We start from the raw sequence: 20,403 nt of genomic DNA, 5'->3' as shown, positions 1-20,403 counted from the left end.
ACTGAAAGAACAATTTTACTTTACCTGCCGCGATTAATCAAATTAACCGAGATTGAATGTAAGTGGTCGATGACAGTAATCGAATGGCGAGTATTTGAGTGGACTTAAAATTTATTTACTTTAATTATTAAAAATATTGTACGCAATTTGCGATATTATCAATTAAATTTATGTCAAAAAGTGAAATTCTGTAGTATTTTGTAATTATATTCATATAAAATAAACTAAAACTTTACTGATTTAGTAATTATTCAATATTGATAACTATCGATTAAAAATCGAACGCGGCCATCTTGCAAGTTATCTGTCATCACTGCCATGAAATTATTATGACGTCTAAAATTTAAAAAGTTCTTAAATTGTAAATTGCAAGTAAGTGTTAAACCAATATTAAATTATGTAGGCAAATATTATTTTATATCAATAAAACATATCTTAACCGATTTTCAAATATACCAGTAACCGAGAAGTAAACTCAACTTTCCCAGGGACATCTGAGTTTCTTAGAGAGAATACAAATTATCAAGAATATCATACAGTTTTTAACGGAAATAGGAATAAAAGACATTTAATTGTATCACAAATTTTTCAGGTATACTTTTTGTTAGTACATATATGTATCTACTTAACATTATAATCTCTTTTTATTTTTAATATGTACTTTCCATTGTTGTCGTTTATAACCCCATTGGTTCGGACGACATTAAATTAAAAAATATATGTTGGCGATAAAATTTTGTTTGCACCACGTCAGTAAAGACTCGCTCGCTACGCTCGCTCTTCTCGTAATATCAGACTCGTTCGATAAAGAATCACTTTACTGACTTGGTACATAAATAACTATTACGTAACTTGAAATAATTAGCAACTAACTTCAAGTTGTGAGTGTGCGCGTACTTCATACTGTAATTTTTATAAAAAATCACTCCCAATAAATTTTTCCCAACCGCGCCTAAAGAAGTATAATTTCAAAAATAAAAAAATAAAAATTTGCATTGGGGATCGAGCCCGTGTATATTAGGTTGTGAATCAAGCACGTTAAAATGCACCCAATTAGACACGCCAACTGCATATTTTAAACTATTTGATAGTTGGTCATATTTGCTTATTGTCTGTATTAATGAAATTAATTTGATTTTTGTGGAATTAAAATATTAAAATACAACCAAACATAGAGTAAGAAAAAAATATATTAGATGAAGATTGGTAGAAATTTTGTTGGAAATCAAATTGTATAAATCGAAGCCATACAACATTTTACATAGGATATTGTTCTGAAGCTATTTCCTTGTGGCATTTTTTATGATTAATTATTTATATGGGAAATAAACCACAATTAAAATGAAAAAAATAATTTTATTAACGTTTCGACGCCCAAATCGGGTGCCGTTGTCAAAATACAAAATATTACTAAAATAAACTAAAGTGTTGTTGCTAAGCAAAAAAATTCTTCTAATAATTTATTTAATCTCACTCATTTATATTGGCAATTCAGACATATATTATACATTTTAAAGTAGAAGACTTTAAAATGATATTGCCAATATTTATGAGTTGCGTTCCTGAATATTGGCAACTCATAAATATTGGCAACATCATTTTAAAGTCTTCTACTTTAAAATGTATAATATATGTCTGAATTGCCAATATAAATGAGTGAGATTAAATAAATTATTAGAAGAATTTTTTTGCTTAGCAACAACACTTTAGTTTATTTTAGTAATATTTTGTATTTTGACAACGGCACCCGATTTGGGCGTCGAAACGTTAATAAAATTATTTTTTTCATTTTAATTGTGGTTTATTTCCCATATAAATAATTAATCATTTTACATAGGTATATAATCTTTTTATTACAATACTAAAACATTTACAGTTAAGTTCCTGTTGCCTTTAAAAACTATTTAAAAAGTCACTACAACTATAAACCTACTTTTGTTTCTGTTCACAACAATAAAAACTATAATACACATTTGATTACCCATAGCCGCCATTGAATAATTTTTGACAGGTCATTGGAATGCCCAATCAGAGCAAACGTATAACGTATCCGCTGTCATTCATCTGCGCGTAGGCGTAGGGCCAAACATTTTTGATGAATTCATGCACATTTACTCCCAATCATAACATTTTCCCAATCGCACCTAAAGAAGTATAACTTCAAAACTTGTGTTGAGAACGTATAACAGCCAAGGTTGTTGAGGAGGTTAAGACGATTAACTGATTGATTAGCTGTAGTTCCGCTAATCTGTTTAAATCACAGTTATCAAAGATACAAATTGGGATGATAATAATTATTGTCAAACTTCTTCAATTTCACATGAAAAAGAAAAAATAGACAAAGATCAAGATATTTTGTAAAACTAAATATGTACTACACAATTTACTATGAAATAATTATTAACGGAGGAACAAGCATATTTCTTTAAATAGACTATAGACTTGTTAGTCCAACACGATACGGATGTAGCAGTACAAAACGAACAACTGTGCTTTACACCTACAGTTTACATACTTCACTTCGTAACCGTGAAATAACTATCTTTGAATTACTTGTGCAAGAAATTAATATTGCAAGAAACAGGAAGTGTTTAGCCAAGCTACTGCACGAAATAGACAAACTAAGAACAGTTTATTCTGTCTACATATTTGTTTCTCGCGTTCATGAAACAAGAAACAGTGAGTCACTTGTCACTTTGTCGGTGGAAGAGTTCATAATGTTGTTGACAAGACAAGCCTTACGTGATAATTAAATACTATGGTTTGTAAAAATAAATAACCATTTTCAATATGGTTGGTTTTTAAACCAGGAGGAGTAAACTAAAAAACAGATTCACACCCAAGAAAGTCACTAGAAAAATCGCCAAATACTTAATACTTCTTTTTTGCTTGATCATATCGGCCTTCGACGGTAATCCATACATACTATATTATACTAATACGTCGCTAAAGAGTTCTAAAAACAACTGTTTTTATATAAAAGTAGACTAAAAATCTAAAACTTAAAGGAATAACGCAGAAAACACCAAAAATCTACGATATAACTATGAAATACCAGTCGTGTCAAAATTTCATAAATGTCATTAGTGTCAAAATTTCATTACAGTCGAGTAAACTTGCCTGCGGTTGGACATAAATTTGAATTACTCCTCTTGGTTTAAAAACAGACAATAGAATCTCCTAATTATAAAGAAAATCAATAATATACACTACTCCAAGCAATTAAAGCACCACCTTAAAAATGGGTCATTTTTGATGTCTCGAAATTCCTAAACCTGTTCTCTGATTTTAATGATTTTTTTAAATATGTTATAGCCTTTTTCTTTAATAACATCGCCGTAATAATATTGTTGCTAGGCAGGTAAATTGTCATTGTAGGTATACCGGGTGTACCAATCAAACTGTGATTTTTTCTCAAAGTTCGCGTCACCCTGTGGAATGTTCCAACATTTATAAAATACTAAAATTAAAACCTAACTATAGCCTCATGTTTTCTTAACATTGTGTTTTTTGATTCATTCGCTTATGTTGGATAATAAAAAAGTTAGGTACTTTAACAACTAGCCTTGTTTTTCATCAATACAGGGTGTTTTTAAATAAGTATGGCAAACTTTTAGGGGTATATCTGTATGAAAAAATAATGATAGTTTGCTTTATAAACGTATATATTACAGCAAATGCTTCGTTTCCGAAATAGGGGGCGTTGAAATTTTTCTTACAAACTGACGATTTATTTATTGCTCTAAAACCGGTTAAGATATGCAAAGGAAATTTTGTGGGTTTTAAGAGGTAGTTATTTTGCATTTTTTGACATACAATTAAGAATTTTATGTTCACCGTTGGCGCACATAAGGATCATATTACCCGTATGCGCGCCAATGGTGAATATTAAATTCCTAATTGTATATCAAAAAATGCGCAATAACTACCTTTTAAAACCCACAAAATTTCATTGGCGTATCTTAATCGGTTTTAGAGCAATAAATAAATCGTCAGTTTGTAAGTAAATTTTAACACCCCCTATCTCGGAAACGACGCATTTGCGGACATACGTTTATAAAGCAAACTATCATTATTTTGTAATGCAGAATTACCCCTTATAGTCTGCCATACTTATTTTAAAACACCCTGTATTGACGAAAAATAAGGCTAGTTGTTAAAGTACGTAACTTTTTTTATTATCCAACATAAGTGAATGAATCAAAAAACAGAATGTTAAGAAAACGTGAGGCTGCAGTTCGGTTTTAATTTCAGTATTTTATAAATGCTAGAGCTAGAGTTGAGTACTCGAGAGCTAGAGTAGTCAACTTTGAGAAAAAATCACAGTTTGATTGGTACACCCAGTATACAATGACAATTGACCTGTCTAGCAACAATATTGTTACAGCGATATTGTTAAGAGGAAACAGTAGCGACCAACAGGTAGCAAAAACGCGTTCCAGTTCCAAGATTGCGGCTGTAATTTTGAATATTTTTTCGAGATATTTGGCACACGTATTCGTAATATAATAAAGAATGGCGGTACAGAGCCCAATTTGAAAAATATATTAATATGTGGAAATTACCCTGTAATTAAATACAATATTAAAAAATCGAGCCTGTACCGCCATTAAGAAGAACAAAAAAATACACATTCTTCAAATAAACTTTTTTATCCGATGCCTAGATTTTGTGTCATTTTGGAACTACCAATGAAATAGTACTATTCCAAAATGACACAAAATCTAGGCATCGGATAAAAAAGTTTATTTGAAGAAAGTGTATTTTTTTGATCTTAATGGCGGTACAGGCTCGTTTTTTTAATATTGTATTTAATTACAGAGTAATTTCCACATATTAATATATTTTTCAAATTGGGTTCTGTACCGCCATTCTTTATATTACGAATACGTGTGCCAAATATCTCGAAAAAATATTCAAAATTACAGCCGCAATCTTGGAACGCGTTTTCGCTACCTGTTGATCGCTACTGTTTCCTCTTAAGAATAAGTCTATAGCCTATTAAAAAAATCACTTAAATCGGACAGATTTAGGAAATTCAAGACATCCAAAATGACTCATTTTTAAGGTGCTGTGTTAATCTCTTGGAGAAGTGTATAAACTAATATTTACCAAGTCTTTTTATTCTGTATTTCTTTCGTCTTCCATCATACTACACAAAGAAAAGTGCAAGCAAAGGAAAGTTTTTCGAGTGAGTTTTTATGTTTCTTTCTAGTTATACACGCAGATATTATTCCACGATAGGAGGTTGTTCGAAATAACAGCCAAGAAACGACTGACCTACTTCTCGTTCTTGGAAATGAAATCATGGTAATTTTTGTATCTTCCTTATACATAGTTGGATTTGAATTAAATATCTCAAATGCACTGGCGCGATATCAAGTATTGTAGATTTGCGGAAGAATGTTAATAGCCAGAACTTATAAACGATATCTTGTTTTCAATGCAAATGAGAAAGTACAATAGACAGACTTGAGTGTGTATAAAATTGGAAAAATACAGGAATAAAGAAACAAACGCTCATATGGTATTCAATGATCTTGAGACATTCTATGATTAGATTAGAGCACCTCAACAGGTTCTGTAGTTTGTACTGAATAACAATATGTGAAAATTGTGAGAGATTCACAATTTCCTCACAATGTAGACCTCTCGTGGATTTCGGCTGAACTAGCTTCGAGGGGGTTTTTAATGTCAAACGCTGAGCACAGATGCATTTGAAAGAAGTAGGTAATATTCATTCAAGACACATAATAGAAGTAATAAAGGATATGTAAAAAATAATACAAATACAATAAGAACCAATAACGAATCCAGAGAATTTACTACAAGTCAAGGCGTTAAACAGGGATGCGTGTTGAGTCCACTGCTATTCTCAGTGGTACTGGATGAAGCAATAAAGAAAGCCAAGAGAAGAATGAGAAAACTAACATTAGGATACTGGCAAATGAAACGGACTCAACTATCGGAGCTACTATTTGCAGACAACATGGTATTGATAGCAGAAAACAGAGAAGACTTACAGAACAATCTTGAAATTCTAGAAGAAGAATTATCAAACATATGAAAATTAATACAGAGAAAACAAAAACAATGATAATTTAAAATACGAAGAAGACACACGCAATAGAATTAGACGGGAAACAACTAGAGCAAGTGGAATATTTTAAATACCTAGGAGTAATAATTTAATCAAATGGTAAATAAAAAATAAAAAAAAAAATTTTTAGGAAACGCTTTTCTTTAGTTACGAGTGACTAAAATTAAAAATATTATAAAAAAATTAACTAAAAAGCAAAAAATACAAAAAATTCAAACACATTCGTTAAAGAAAAGCGTGGGGCGAAAACCGTTTATTCGATGAAGATGCGCCCCACGCATTTCTTTAACGAATGTGTTTGAATTTTTTTTATTTTTTGCTTTTTAGTTGATTTTTTTATATTTTTAATTTTAGTCACTCGTAACTAAAGAAAAGCGTTTCCTAAAAATTTTTTTTATATTTTTTTATTTTTTACTTTTCAGTCTTATAGTTTTCAAACATTAAAATATATCATCATGTTTATTAAAATATATGTATAAAACATATCATGATTAACAAACATGAAAATTAGTCGGAATCGGCAAAAAAATCTAATCTATTGTTTATTTATGAAGCATAATGTAAACAATTAACGTAAAAAGTGAAATTATGTATAGTTCATATAACTAGCTACAATCTCTAAAACTTTCAAGTCTCTTCATTGTAAAAAACAAGGGAATTTAAGCATTTTCCATTAAAATTGTGTTTTTTTTATTTAAACAATTAATAAACATAAAAATTTTTTTATTGACTATTCGTGTATTGTTCCTGCGAATGCATATGTCTGCAAATTTCATTCATTTTCATTGAAGAAAAGGCAGTCAAATTAACGTCTAAATATTTGATACAAACGATTGAACTAAAGAAAAGTGTTTAATAATAAATTACATACATTCTTCTTTTTTGTCAAATAATTTAATAAAAAAATTATTTTTGGACACCCTGTACAAATAATTATATAAATTTTTATATTACTGAATAAAGAATTGAATGACCTTTCAAATGAGCTATCGCATGTCAACTATTCTCATTTAAAAAAATCATCGATTACGTCGTCGCGCCCAGATGGATAACATCACTACTATGACATGTATGTCAAAATATCGTAATTTAAAAATAAAAATCGACCTCTTTCGGGATTTTTCCTTAAAGTCGCCTTTTTACGAAATAACGAATTTATTCCTTTCATTTGCATCGTACTGTATAAACAAATATATGAGTGTTCAAAATTTAAAACTTTATTGTTTATTTATGACGCATAACGTAAACAATTAACGTAAAAAGTGAAATTATGTATAGGTTATATCATTAGCTACAATCCGTAAAAGTTTCAAGTTTCTACATTGTAAAAAACAAGTGAATTTAGGCCTTTTTCCATTAAAATCGTTTTTTTTTATTTAAACAATTAATAAAGATAAACAAAAATTTTTTGTTGTCTATTAGTGTATTGTTCCCGCGAATGCATATGTCTGCAAATTTTCATTCTTTTGCATGGAAGAGAAGGTAGTCAAATTAACATCCAAAGATTTGACGCAATCTATTGAACTAAATAAAAGCGTTTAAAAAGAAGTGGAAATAAACGAGAGAATGGGATGAACAGGAATCTTATTTAACACTATGAAACAGAGGTGTAACCAGGAAACCAGGATGATCCTAAGGGGGGGGGGGTTATATCTACTTGAAGGTCTCTGGGGGGTATGGAATAATAATGGTGTTAAGCGTATATAGAGCTCAAATTACATCCAAAAGGAGGGGGTTATAATCCCCAAAACCACCCCCTGGTTACGCCTATGCTATGAAAACAACATTTTTGGGGAAAAAGAGATATCGGAAAAAGTAAAAAACGGCAGTCGTTAGATCAGTAGTTAGACCAACAATCATGTATAGCAGCGAAGCATGGACATTAACGGGAGGACAAAAATCCAGAGTCAATGCTATGGAAATGAGGTTCCTGAGAAAAATACGAAACGAAACAATCAAAGAAAACCTAAAACTAGAACCAATCAATGAAAAATAGTAGAGAACTTAGATGGTTCGGGCACGTGTGTAGAATGTCGAACGAGAAACTAACGAAACGAGTGTTCGAAACGAGAGTGCACGGGAAAAACAAAAGAGGAAGACCAAGCGTTACGTGGGTAGGTAAAATCAGGAAAGAAGTAAGAAAGAGAAGAAAGGATTGACATTGGAAAGTGCAAGAAATCTAACACAAGATCTTAAAGCATGGAGGCTACAACGCCAAACTCAATTTAACCAGACTTACACCTAAAGGTAGATAGGCTTAGGACTAAGTAAAACAAGTACTAAGTAAAGGTAATATTCATTATTCACAATGAACATGTACATTTAGAACAATTTGTAAAAAAAAAAAATTTCGCTAACCGTCACTAAAGTCATTCATTATTGTACTCATTTTACGCCATTTGCGGCAGTAAAGTAACACTTTATTGTACTGAAAGACGAACTTTACTTTACCTGCCGCGATTAATCGGAATTGAATGTAAGTGGTCGATGGCAGTAATCGATTATTTAATTAGTAAAAATATTGTACAAAATTTGCGACATTGTTAATTAAATTTATGTCAAAAAGTGAAATTCCGTAGTATTTTGTAATTATATTCATATAAAATAAATCAAAATTTTACCGATTTGGTAATTATTAAATATTGATAAATATCGATTAAAAATCGAAAGCGGCCATCATGCAAAAGTCATCTGTCATTACTGTCATGCAAATTTTATTATGTCTAAAATTTAAAAACGTTCTTAAATTGTAAATTGTAAGTAAGTGTTAAAACCAATATCAAATTGTTAGCGATAAAATTTTGTATGCACCACGTCAGTAAAGACTCTTTACTGACTTTGATACATAAATAACTATTTTATGAATTTTTATTGAAACCTGAAGATTCCATGTTAATCATATTATATTACCCGCAGGCTATTAGTATTCATGCTGCGGGACACTTGTTGTCGTCGTATGTGTTACACTTAAAACTTCTATATTCAAATTTAGTAGATGTTAAGAGGAAGCAACCACAGCAACCTATAAAATAATATTTCGAAAGCTTTCAGTCGACATATATGTCGAATTTTCTGTTTTTTCATTGTTGTGTCCTAATAATTTCCGAATCTAACTTAAAATCTCATATAATAAAGTCAAAAACACAAAAACTACTTATAGTCCATTCTTTTACGGTTTTTGCTCTAAATTTTAAAGAACCTCTTGGATTAACATGAAATTTGGCATACGTATAGCTTACATGTCAAAGAAAAAAAGTGATATTGTGGCGATGTGTGCTTTTGCCCTGGGGGTGACTTTCACCACCTCTTTGGGGTGAAAAAATATATGTCCAAAATAAGTCCGGAAATGGGTAAACTGACTAATTTTAAGTAACTTTTGTTCTAGAGCTTTTTCGCCAAGTCAACACTTTTCGAGTTATTTGCGAGTGAATATGTTCATTTTTCAACAAAATAACCACATTTTAGACGGTTTTTCGCAAATAACTCAAAAAGTAAGTATTTTGTCGAAAAAAACGTTCTTAGCAAAAATATAGACCATAAAAAAGTAAAAAAATGGTGTACGCGTTAGGTCTCTGGATCTCGTAGAACTAGAGTTATAGCCAATGAAAAATAGATTCATATTCACCAAATTTCAAATAGAATATTTCGACGAGAAATATCCAAAAAATTAAGCACTTTTTGGGGAAAACCCATTATAACTTTTTTAAAGTGTTTAAAAAAAGCTTTATTTCTGTTTTTACAAAAAGTTTCTAACATTAAATTTAAGCAAGTTACGCTCAAAATAAAGTTGGTCCCTTTTGTTTTTGCAAAAAAAAAATCGGGAAGACCACCCCCTAATTAACAACTTAAATGAAATTAATCGTTACCGCTCCACAAATTATTTTACTTATGTTGTGTTTATATGATCTGTAAGTTTCATCGATTCCAAGTGCTTATTTTTGAAAAAAATTGGTTTCAAAGTAAAATTTTTCAAAATTTAAATTTTGAAAAATATGCTTTTTTCAAAATAACTTAAAAATTGTTAGAGATACCAAAAATCTCGAAAAACAAAAATAGTCAGATTTGCTTTTTTGAATATCATGTATTTTTTTGTTTTTCTGTTAGACAAAAATTGATTAAGATTTGGTGTTTCTAAATTTGCATACATTCGTGATCAGTGACTCGTTCAACCCTTTTTAACTACAGCCCTTTCAATAATAAGGACTTTGAACCGATGAAACTTACAGATCATATAAACAATATATACACGAGTCAAGAAACTTGTGAAGTATCGATTAAGTTCATTTAAGATACTAATTAGGGGGTGTTTTTCTCGATTTTTTTACCAAAACCAGAAAGAACTAACTTTATTTTGAGCGTAACTTGTTTAATTTTGATGCTAGAATGTTTTTTATAAAACAAAAATGAAGCTTTTTTTAAACACTTCATTTTTGTGTAAAATGTGCTTCATTTTTGGTAATTTCACGTTAAAGTATTCCATTTGGAATTTGACGTATATGCACTTATTTTTCATTAGCTATAACTCTGCTTTTACTAGGTGTAGAGACGTGATATATACACCATTTTTTTAAATTTTTTACAGGCTATATTTTTGCTAACAATGTTTTTTCGACAAAATACTTACTATTTGAGTTATTTGCGAAAAACCGTCTAAAAGCGTGGTTATTTTGTTGAAAAAATGAACATATTCACTGCCAAATAACTCGAAAAGTATTGACTTAGTGAAAAAACTCTATAGAACAAAAGTTACTTAAAATTAGCCAGTTTATCCATTTCCTGACTTTCTTTGGACGAATATGTTTTCACCCCCAAGAGGGGTGAAAACCACCCCCAGGGCAAAAGCACATATCGGCACAATATCACTTTTTTTCTTTGACTTGTTAGCTATGTGTATGCCAAATTTCATGTCAATCCAAGCGGTTCTTGAAAATTTAGAGGTTTTGCAATATTTTACCGTTAAGAGGATCGGTACGTATTTTCGGCTGCAATGCTATTCAAATGGGGATTCATTTTTTTCGAATCCTGCCAAAACTAATAAGTATTTTTGAAAAATTTAAACGCAGTATGAAAGATCACGTTATTAGCGAGGGCCGAAAGTCCCTGAGAACTTTTATAATGTTTATTTTAATAAGTTACAGGGGTGAAAAACTAAGAGAAAATTTAGTGTGATTTTTAATTTAAAATATATCATTCAAAATAAACTTTTTATTTATTCTAAGGGACTTTCGGCCCTCGGTAATAATTTAGTCTTGCATTCTGCGTTTAAATTTTTCAAAAATATTTATTGGTTTTTTCAGGATTCGAAAAAAATAAACACAATGCCGTGGTAATATTTTCCAAATCTATCTTTGTCTTACAACGCACTCAGCCGAATATAATATTGTCAGCATATATTGTCAGTCAGACACTGACAATCAGTGACAATTTTAAATATTGACATTGTATCGGGAATATGTTGAGTTATTGATTAAATATTATGTGTATTTGATAAATAATTGATTTAAGACGTGAACTGAATAAAAAGTTATTTATTGTGTATTATTTGTGGAAGATCCAAGCAGACAATACATCAGGATAATATATTCTGTGATCCAAGTATTTTGTTGTTAAAGATGTTCAAAATTGTAAGCGTTCCATAACAATATATTATTAAAAATCACTTTAACACTTTTCCTCTTTTCTCGATTGGGTATTAGTCTTTGCTGTACAAATAAATTATTACAATCACTGAATACATAGTTAGTGAAAAAATTATCACATTTATTAACTGAATTAATAATTTGCAATTATAAAAATAACAGTTATCCAAGAACATTCAAAACCCATCTCTTTAAATTAATGATGACATTTTCAAGTAGAATGACATTCTAGTAATGTTTACATATCCATACCAGTGTGAATTTTACTACACGTAATTTGCCGTGTAAAGACAGAAAAAGTAGGGATACACGTAAAATATTTGCGAATTATGTACCCATAGCCTTAAAGAACGGACTATTAAATAAAACGACTTACCGAAGCAGATGATTGCCAGAGATCAGGTTCCTGAAAAAAATACAATGATTTTAATTATTATGAATGAATTGCAGACATTCGGTTGTAATTTACAAAATTTGCAAACAATAGACTCTTGTTCATTAGCGAAACAATGTCTAAGTACATGACCTAGATCTCGTTAGACAAAAATAACAGAATCTCAGGTTTAACATTTGTTAAAGTAGAAAAGATTTCTTAATGTTTATTCTTAAATGAGTACGAAATTTAGAAATAGACACTATACCAATACATGATAAACAGTTTTTTTCTTCAAACGTCAAATAATGATGACATTACTTATCTAACTTGATCCTGTCAAAGTTTGATGTCTCCGCCGGCAGCAGTTTTTTTTTCATTTCTTTACGGCGGAGGGAAAAATGTTGTCATGGCAACAATATGAAACATGTCACAAAGCAACAATACAAATGTCATTAACAATAATTAAACATCATTTTTATTTATAGTAATATTAAAAGTACAATTAGTTAATGAGGCATTTTCAAAATTGAAACCGTGCAAAAATGTTCCCGACTCTTGATACGCATTGGTAATTGTTGATGATACTGATGGTCGAGCACAACTTTCAGCAATCATTCCCGATGTTGGCGAATCATGAGGGTTTAAAATTTTTTGAGCATTATCGTTCTTATTTCTTATTGAATCCTCTATATATCCTTCGGCAACCGTGCTTGATTTCCAGCCCCCATGTCGTTTGAGGCATTCTAGATTTCCGCCTCCATCAATTAAAAGTGTTGCTGAAATTCGTCGTAAAGAGTGACCCGTGTATGCGCTTGCATCGTTTAAATTTAAATAACTAGCTACTTTTTGGGCTACCTACTGCGCTGATCGAATGTATTCCCATGACGCTTCGGTAACACTTTCCATTTTGGTACTTGATAAAAAATCGGTTTTCTGTGAAATTTTCAGGCCGTAGTGATGCATACTTTTTATACAGTTTAATGTAGTTTTGACCAATTATCGTAAAAGATCTAATTTGTCGTGTTTTACTGTCTGGGATTTTGATAATTATTACATTTTCTTTATCCTCAATGTCCACAGTCTTCATTTTTACCATTTCGTCGCATCGACAGGCGCCGGTAACCCCAATTAACAAAACAATCTGATATTTTTATAATTTAGTAGAGTATGCAATGTAATGCTTTGCAATATAATTTTTTTTACCTTTAATCCTAAATACAACTTATCTGGCGCTTCAAACAAAAATTTATCAAACTCGTCTTTAGTGAAAACTTTACGACTTCTTTGCAGTATATAGTATATCCTTCGCTTGTCTTTTTCAGAAAGGCACGTAACTTTAAAAATTTGCTTATATCCACATTTTTTCTAATAACTAACTCGGATTTTATCATAGAGTATCGTGACCACATTGTAGAAGATTTCCATTTATTTTCATTTTCCATTATATTAAAATATGCCAGTAAAACGTCTTCGGTAACTTGCCGTACTCCTCTTGTATCGCACCACTCTTGGAAGTGCTTGTACGCTAACCGATACTTTATTCCGGACTTGGAGGGCCCCAAACGTGCTACTGCATCATTAGCTGCGGACTCAATTTCGTTTAGGTTTTCCATTTTCGCACTAAATTTGCGCTTGCGGTTGCAACAACAATAAGCTGTCTTTAATAATTGCAAACAACTGTCAAACAACTGTAACCAGGGAGACGCAAATCCCACCGACGACTTAATTATTTTAATTTCTAACATCTAGACGACTTTGATAGTTGTCACAGTTAATTTCGAGTAAAAATAGCGTATGAATTGTACTATTTATGGTTGAAAATTGCTACGTTTGAAGAAAAAATAGTATACTTTATTCGGCAAAGAAGCGACTTTTCTTGACTTGCCCTCTATTAATATCGGGCGCGTCAAGAAAAGTCATGCTTCTCCGCCTCATAAAGTAATATACTATTATGGTATACAATTATTATAATGGTCTTTAGACAGGACTTATACACCAGTAAAAAATAATAAATATCGATATCTTCTTGTCTCAGAAGTTATCGATATCTAAGATATTCCGTTTTGTTAATGCTGATGGAGAGTCCCAAATTTTCGTATTCTTCGAATCGTAGAATCTATGTCTTCCTCGTCGTTTGACAAAACCACGTACTTTATCACCTACTTACTTTATCGTGTCCGAACATGTCATTCATAAAATTTCGGCCCAGTCGGTTCCATCTTTGTTGGCGAGCCATAAATCTTCGAGGGTACACCAATGCGGACAGTTTCTGCATGTACGAAGATGTTCCATATTCTGTGTTTCTCCACAGTTATAGTTCACATCATCTTGGTCTATTTCCCCCATTTTACCATGTTTGATTTTACTGGAGCGACCCCCGTTCTTATCCATGTTCATAGTTTTCCACCTTTTAGTCCGTTCTTTAACGGTAAAATATTGCAAAAGCTCTAAATTTTAAAGAACCGCTTGGATTGACATGAAATTTGGTATACACATAGCTAACAAGTTAAAGAAAAAAATTGATATTGTGCCGATATGTGCTTTTGCCCTGAGGGTGGTTTTCACCCCTTCTTGGGGGTGAAAAAATATTCGTCCAAAGAAAGTCAGGAAATGGATAAACTGGCTAATTTTAAGTAACTTTTGTTCTATAAAGTTTTTTCACTAAGTCAATACTTTTCGAGTTATTTGGGAATGAATATGTTCATTTTTTCAACAAAATAACCACGCTTTTAGACGGTTTTTCGCAAATAACTCAAATAGTAAGTATTTTGTCGAAAAAACATTCTTAGCAAAAATATAGCTTGTAAAAAATTTAAAAAAACGGTGTATTTATCACGTCTCTATACCTAGTAAAAGCAGAGTTATAGCTAATGAAAAATAGGTTCATATTCGTCAAATTCCAAATGGAGTACTTTAACGTGATATAACCAAAAATGAAGCACATTTCGGGGAAAACTCATTACAAATTATTTAAAGTGTTTTAAAAAAGCTTCATTTTTGTTTTATAAAAAAAATTTCTAGCATCAAAATTAAACAAGTTACGCTCAAAATAAAGTTAGTCTTTTTTGGTTTTGGTAAAAAAATCGAGAAAATCACCCCCTAATTAGTATCTTAAATGAACTTAATCGTTACGACTTCACAACTTTCTTGACTCGTGTATATATTGTTTATATGATCTGTAAGTTTCATCGGTTCAAAGTCCTTATTATTGAAAGGCCTGTAGTTAAAAGGGGTTGAACAAGTCACTGACAACGAATGTATGCAAATTTAGAAACACCAAATCTTAATCAATTTTTGTCTAACAGAAAAACAAAAAAATACATGATATTCAGAAAAGCAAATCTGACTTTTTTTGTTTTTCGAGATTTTTGGTATCTCTAACAATTTTTAAGTTATTTTGAAAAAAAGTATATTTTTCAAAATTTAAATTTTTAAAAATTTTATTTTGAAACCAAATTTTTTCAAAAATCAGCAGTTTGAATCGATGAAACTTACAGATCATATAAACAAAACATAAGTAAAATAATTTGTGGAGCGGTGACGATTAATTTCATTTAAGTTGCTAATTAGGGGGTGATTTTCCCGATTCTTTTTTTGCAAAAACAAAAGGGACCAACTTTATTTTAAGCATAACTTGCTTAAATTTAATGCTAGAAACTGTTTGTAAAAACAGAAATAAAGCTTTTTCTAAACACTTTAAAAAAGTTATAATAGGGTTTTCCCCAAAAAGTGCTTAATTTTTTGGATATTTCACGTCGACATATTCTATTTGAAATTTGGTGAATATGAATCTATTTTTCATAGGCTATAACTCTGGTTCTACGAGATTCAGAGACCTAACGCGTACACCATTATTTTTACTTTTTTTGTAGGCTATATTTTTGCTAAGAACGTTTTTTCGACAAAACACTTACTTTTTGAATTATTTGCGAAAAACCGTCTAAAAATGTGGTTATTTTGTTGAAAAATGAACATATTCACTCGCAAATAACTCGAAAAGTGTTGACTTGGCGAAAAAGCTCTATAGAACAAAAGTTACTTAAAATTAGTCAGTTTACCCATTTCCGGACTTATTTTGGACATATATTTTTTCACCTCCAAAAGGGGGTGAAAGTCACCCCCAGGGCAAAAGCACACATCGGCACAATCTCACTTTTTTTCTTTGACATGTAAGCTATACGTATGCTAAATTTCATGTCAATCCAAGCGGTTCTTTAAAATCTAGAGCAAAAACCGTGAAAGAATGGACTATTTTAAAGTCTAGAGTAGAGCCTGGCAGGTACATTTAACCTGAGGAAGAGGAACATACTCAGGCAGTTCATCCTGCACTGTTCCAAGGAAGCTTTTCTTGGATTTTAGTCGCTTTCGTGGTGTTCGAGCTTTGTATAGGGCATGCCGCTCGTCAGGTACCTGTTTAATTTTCTCTATGTGCTCTGCAATCCCTCTGCGTGTTGAGGGCTCTGCAGAAACCTGCTGCTTCATCTATATTTGAGAGTGGCGTTGGTTTGATGCACCCCGTTACTATCCTGCATGTCTCAGTTAGCGCAGTATCAACTTGTTTGCTGTGGGCAGACCTGCACCAAACGGGCATATTCAGCATATTATGCATATTCAGCAGTTGAGAAACACAATGCCTGCGCCGTTGTTCTTAAGACGCCAGTACATGCACCCCATTTACTTCCCGTTAGCTTTCTGGGTATTTAATTTCAAGTGAGAGGTGTTTCCTCATCCGTCGTATAGTCCGGATCTTGCATCTAGCGACTACCACCTGTTTGGAGCAAAGAAGACTTGGTTTGGAACGCAGCGCTTTGATGACGATGCGGAGCTAAGAGACGGCGTTGAAGTTGAAGAAAAAAATTAAATGTTCACAAAATATAAGACTACAACATAATTTCGATGTATACCCAGCTTTGTACAATTTTCTCCCTGCAGGGTGTCTCAAACTTTTTTGTTTCCAGTTAAAACGCATATTAAAGAATAAAACCGTCTATTCTCTTTGGTTCTAAAGATATCTAGCCTAGCCCAGGGGTCGGCAACCTTTTGAGTCGGAAGAGTCAAAAATTACAATTTACAAAATTTCAAAGTTTGTAAAGAGCCACAATTTTTTTTTGTTAAGAATAAATGGTACTCGCATAAATAAAGTTCTTTGATAAAAAAAATTACATCTATTTATTCATATGTATGGTGTTTTTCACATATTATATATTCATACATTTTTCCTTCATTCATGTAAAAAATTAAAACAATTAAGTATTCACTTACAACACTAACTTGTACTTCAATGACATTGTCCCAAATCATTGTCTCAAGTAATTGAGCAAATAATCTCAATGGGAGCATCGGCTTTGCTTGGTTTTAGGAAGTTTGGATAAATCTGGCTCATAACTTATTGTTTTAAGTTTCAAACACGACTTCAAATTTTCATTTGTTAGTTGGCTTCTTAGTTTACTTTTAATTATGTTCATGTTCATGCAAGCGAACGTTTGCTCGCAAGAATATGTCGATCCGAAGATAGTTAGCACTCCAAATGCCAACCTTTTCACCTCACTGTAGCAATCTGGAAGACTATTCCATGCGTCGAGTCCTCCAACTCTTCCAACTTGCTTTTTATTCTGTAAATTTTTCACTCCACAAAGCTTTACTTTTTAAATCGATCAATTGCATTTCTAAAGATCCAGTATCAACTCCAAATGGCTCAACGTGGATTTCGGTACTGTTTGGGTTGAGAGGATTAACTATGAATGCTAGAGTGGTTTTGTTGGTTTGGAATTGTTCAAATCGGCCAGAAAACATATCTTTAATTTTTTTTGTAACTGTGCTGAAGTAATTCGTGTCAACAGTTGCACTGGTTTTATCGCGATATTGCTTTAGACATTGAAAATGAAGTAATTTACCGCTCTGAATATCTTCTGCAAAAAGAATTAATTTTTCTTCAAAACAAACCAATTCTTCCACCAAAACATAGGCTGGGTTTCCCTTTCCTTGTAGTTTTAGATACAGCTCATTTAATTTCGCTGTGATATCCACCACAAAGTAAAATTTTTGCAGCCATTTGTCATTCCCTAATTCAGGGTGATTAATGCCTTTTTCATTTAGAAATGTATTTATTTCATTCAAGCACAAAGTAAAACGTTTCAACACCTTACCTTTGGAAAGCCATCGCACTTTATTGTGAAGAAGGAGGTCGGAATACTGAGCCTCTATTTCGTTTAAGAATTCTTTAAACTGACGATGGTAGAGTGCTTTTGACAAGATTCTATTAACAATCTTGATCGTCAAATTTATGATCCCAACTATTTCGGCTGGAACTGTTTGGGCACAAAGCATTTCTTGGTGTATTATGCAGTGAAACGTAAGAATTTCGTGATTTATTTTGCTTTGAAGAATTATTTTTGCCCCTTTATTTTTTCCTGTCATACTTCTGGCTCCATTAGTTGCAATTAAAACGTCTCATTGTCTTTGGGGTATCTTTGCACGGCATTCGCTATATCTTCCCCTCTAGTTTGTCCCGAGAGCGGTAGCAATCCCAGAAGTTCTTATTTGGGACCTTGGAAAAACATACCTGACAAAAAGGGCAACCTGTGCCGTGTTTAACAAATATGTTACATTTGAAGACATTTTAGCTGTACTTATACTGTTTTAGCGGATAGTGGCCAATCTTTGATTTTTTTCAAGATTTCTGGTTTGTTTTTGAAATCACGAAATAGTTCTTCAGATGCACTTATGAATCAGTCTTTGATATACTCACCATTTGTGAATGGTTTTCCTTTTTTTTTGTAATTTCTAGTGATACCTCGAAGCTTGCCAGATTAATCCTCGTTAATCGATTCAGAAGGCTTTTTAAATATTTTTTTGGTAAAATAAATAATATTTGCATGTGGAAAACTAAAGAGCCGCAGCTTCACATCCAAAGAGCCGCATGCGGCTCGCGAGTCGCAGGTTGCCGACCTCTGGCCTAGCCCAATAAATGAACGGGAAATACGGCGATACCGTGTAAATTTCAGGGGCAACTCCGAATTGCATGAAAATTTGGATTTAGGTTCTACTTAGCGTCTACTTCAAAGTTGAAATTGTGCCGTTGGTTGCTTTTACTTGGGGGGTGTCAGTCACCCCTTCTCGGGGGCGAAAAAACATACGTCCAAGATAAGACCGGAAATGGATAAATTGACTGATTTTAAGCAACTTTTGTTATATACCTATAGAGTTTTTGACGTGAGTCAGTACTTTTCGAGTTATTTGCGATTGAAAATTTTATTTTTCGTCAACAAAAACTACGTTTTCAGACGGTTTTTCGCAAATAACTCAAAAAGTAAATATTTGATCGAAAAAAATATCCTTAGCACAAGTGTAGCTTATAAAACACCGAAAAAAATGGTGTATCAGTAAAGTCTCTCAATCGAGTAAAAACAAAGTTGCAGCTCATGAAAAATACGTTCTTATTCGTCTAATTCCAAATCGAATATTTCAAGGTGAAATCACCGAAAAATTAAGCACTTTTCGGGAAAAACCCATTCAAACTTTTTTAATGTGATTATAAAAAGCTTCATTCTGATTGTTTATAAAAGTTTCTAGCTTTAAATATAAGCGAGTTACGCTCAAAATAAAGTTGGCCCTCTTTTTTTTTGGAAAAAAAATTCTGAAAATCTCATCGTGTTTAGCTCCCCAAATGAAATTAACCGCTACCGCTTATCAAACAATTTACTTACTTATCTATTTTTTATATGATCTGTCAGTCTCACCGGTTTAAAGTGCGTATTTTTTAAAGGGTTATAGTTGAAAAAGCTTGAACGGGTCACTAATCACGAGTGTCTGCAAATTTTAAACAGCCATATCTTAACCAATTTTTGTCTTACTAAAAACAAAATGAAACTAGCATATTTATAACAGCAAAACCTACATTTTTTTACTCTTTAAGATTTTTCTTATCACTAACACTTTTTAAGTTATTTTGAAAAAAGCAAATTTTTCAAGAATTTTTAGAAAAAGTTTTTTTACTGTAAAACAAAATTTTTTCAAAAAGAAACACTTCAAACCAAGGTAAACTTACAGATCATATAAACAATACACATACAGTTAAAATAAATGGTAAAGCGGTAATATTTAATTTTATTTAGGGTGCTAAGTAAAGGGAGGTTCTTACGATTTTTTTACCAAAAAAAGGGGTAAACTTTTTTTCAGTGTAACTCGTTTATTTTTGAAGCTAGGAACTTTTGTAAAAAACAAATATAAAGCTTTTTTAGATACTTTAAAAATGTTAATAAGCTTTTCCCGAAAAGTGCTTAATTTTT

At 31.7% G+C, this 20,403-nt stretch overlaps 2 protein-coding genes across 7 annotated transcripts in view; both read right to left on the bottom strand.

The window, feature by feature from the left end:
• Positions 1-20,403, bottom strand: part of LOC114335024 (prominin-like protein) — a 210,949-nt gene that overhangs the window by 160,384 nt on the left and 30,162 nt on the right. For all 6 annotated transcript variants that reach the window (XM_050654098.1, XM_050654095.1, XM_050654106.1 and 3 more), the window contains exon 2: positions 12,116-12,145. The gene's annotated coding sequence lies outside the window, so the exon portion shown is untranslated. The remainder of the gene's footprint in view (positions 1-12,115; positions 12,146-20,403) is intronic.
• On the bottom strand, positions 17,723-18,442 carry LOC114334966 (general transcription factor II-I repeat domain-containing protein 2B-like). The gene has a single exon (XM_028285106.2). The coding sequence runs from the start codon at positions 18,440-18,442 to the stop codon at positions 17,723-17,725; it is 720 nt and encodes a 239-aa protein (XP_028140907.2).

Source organism: Diabrotica virgifera, chromosome 1 (assembly GCF_917563875.1).
Source record: "Diabrotica virgifera virgifera chromosome 1, PGI_DIABVI_V3a".
Taxonomy (NCBI): domain Eukaryota; kingdom Metazoa; phylum Arthropoda; class Insecta; order Coleoptera; family Chrysomelidae; genus Diabrotica; species Diabrotica virgifera.
This window is presented reverse-complemented; position numbering and strand designations above follow the sequence as displayed.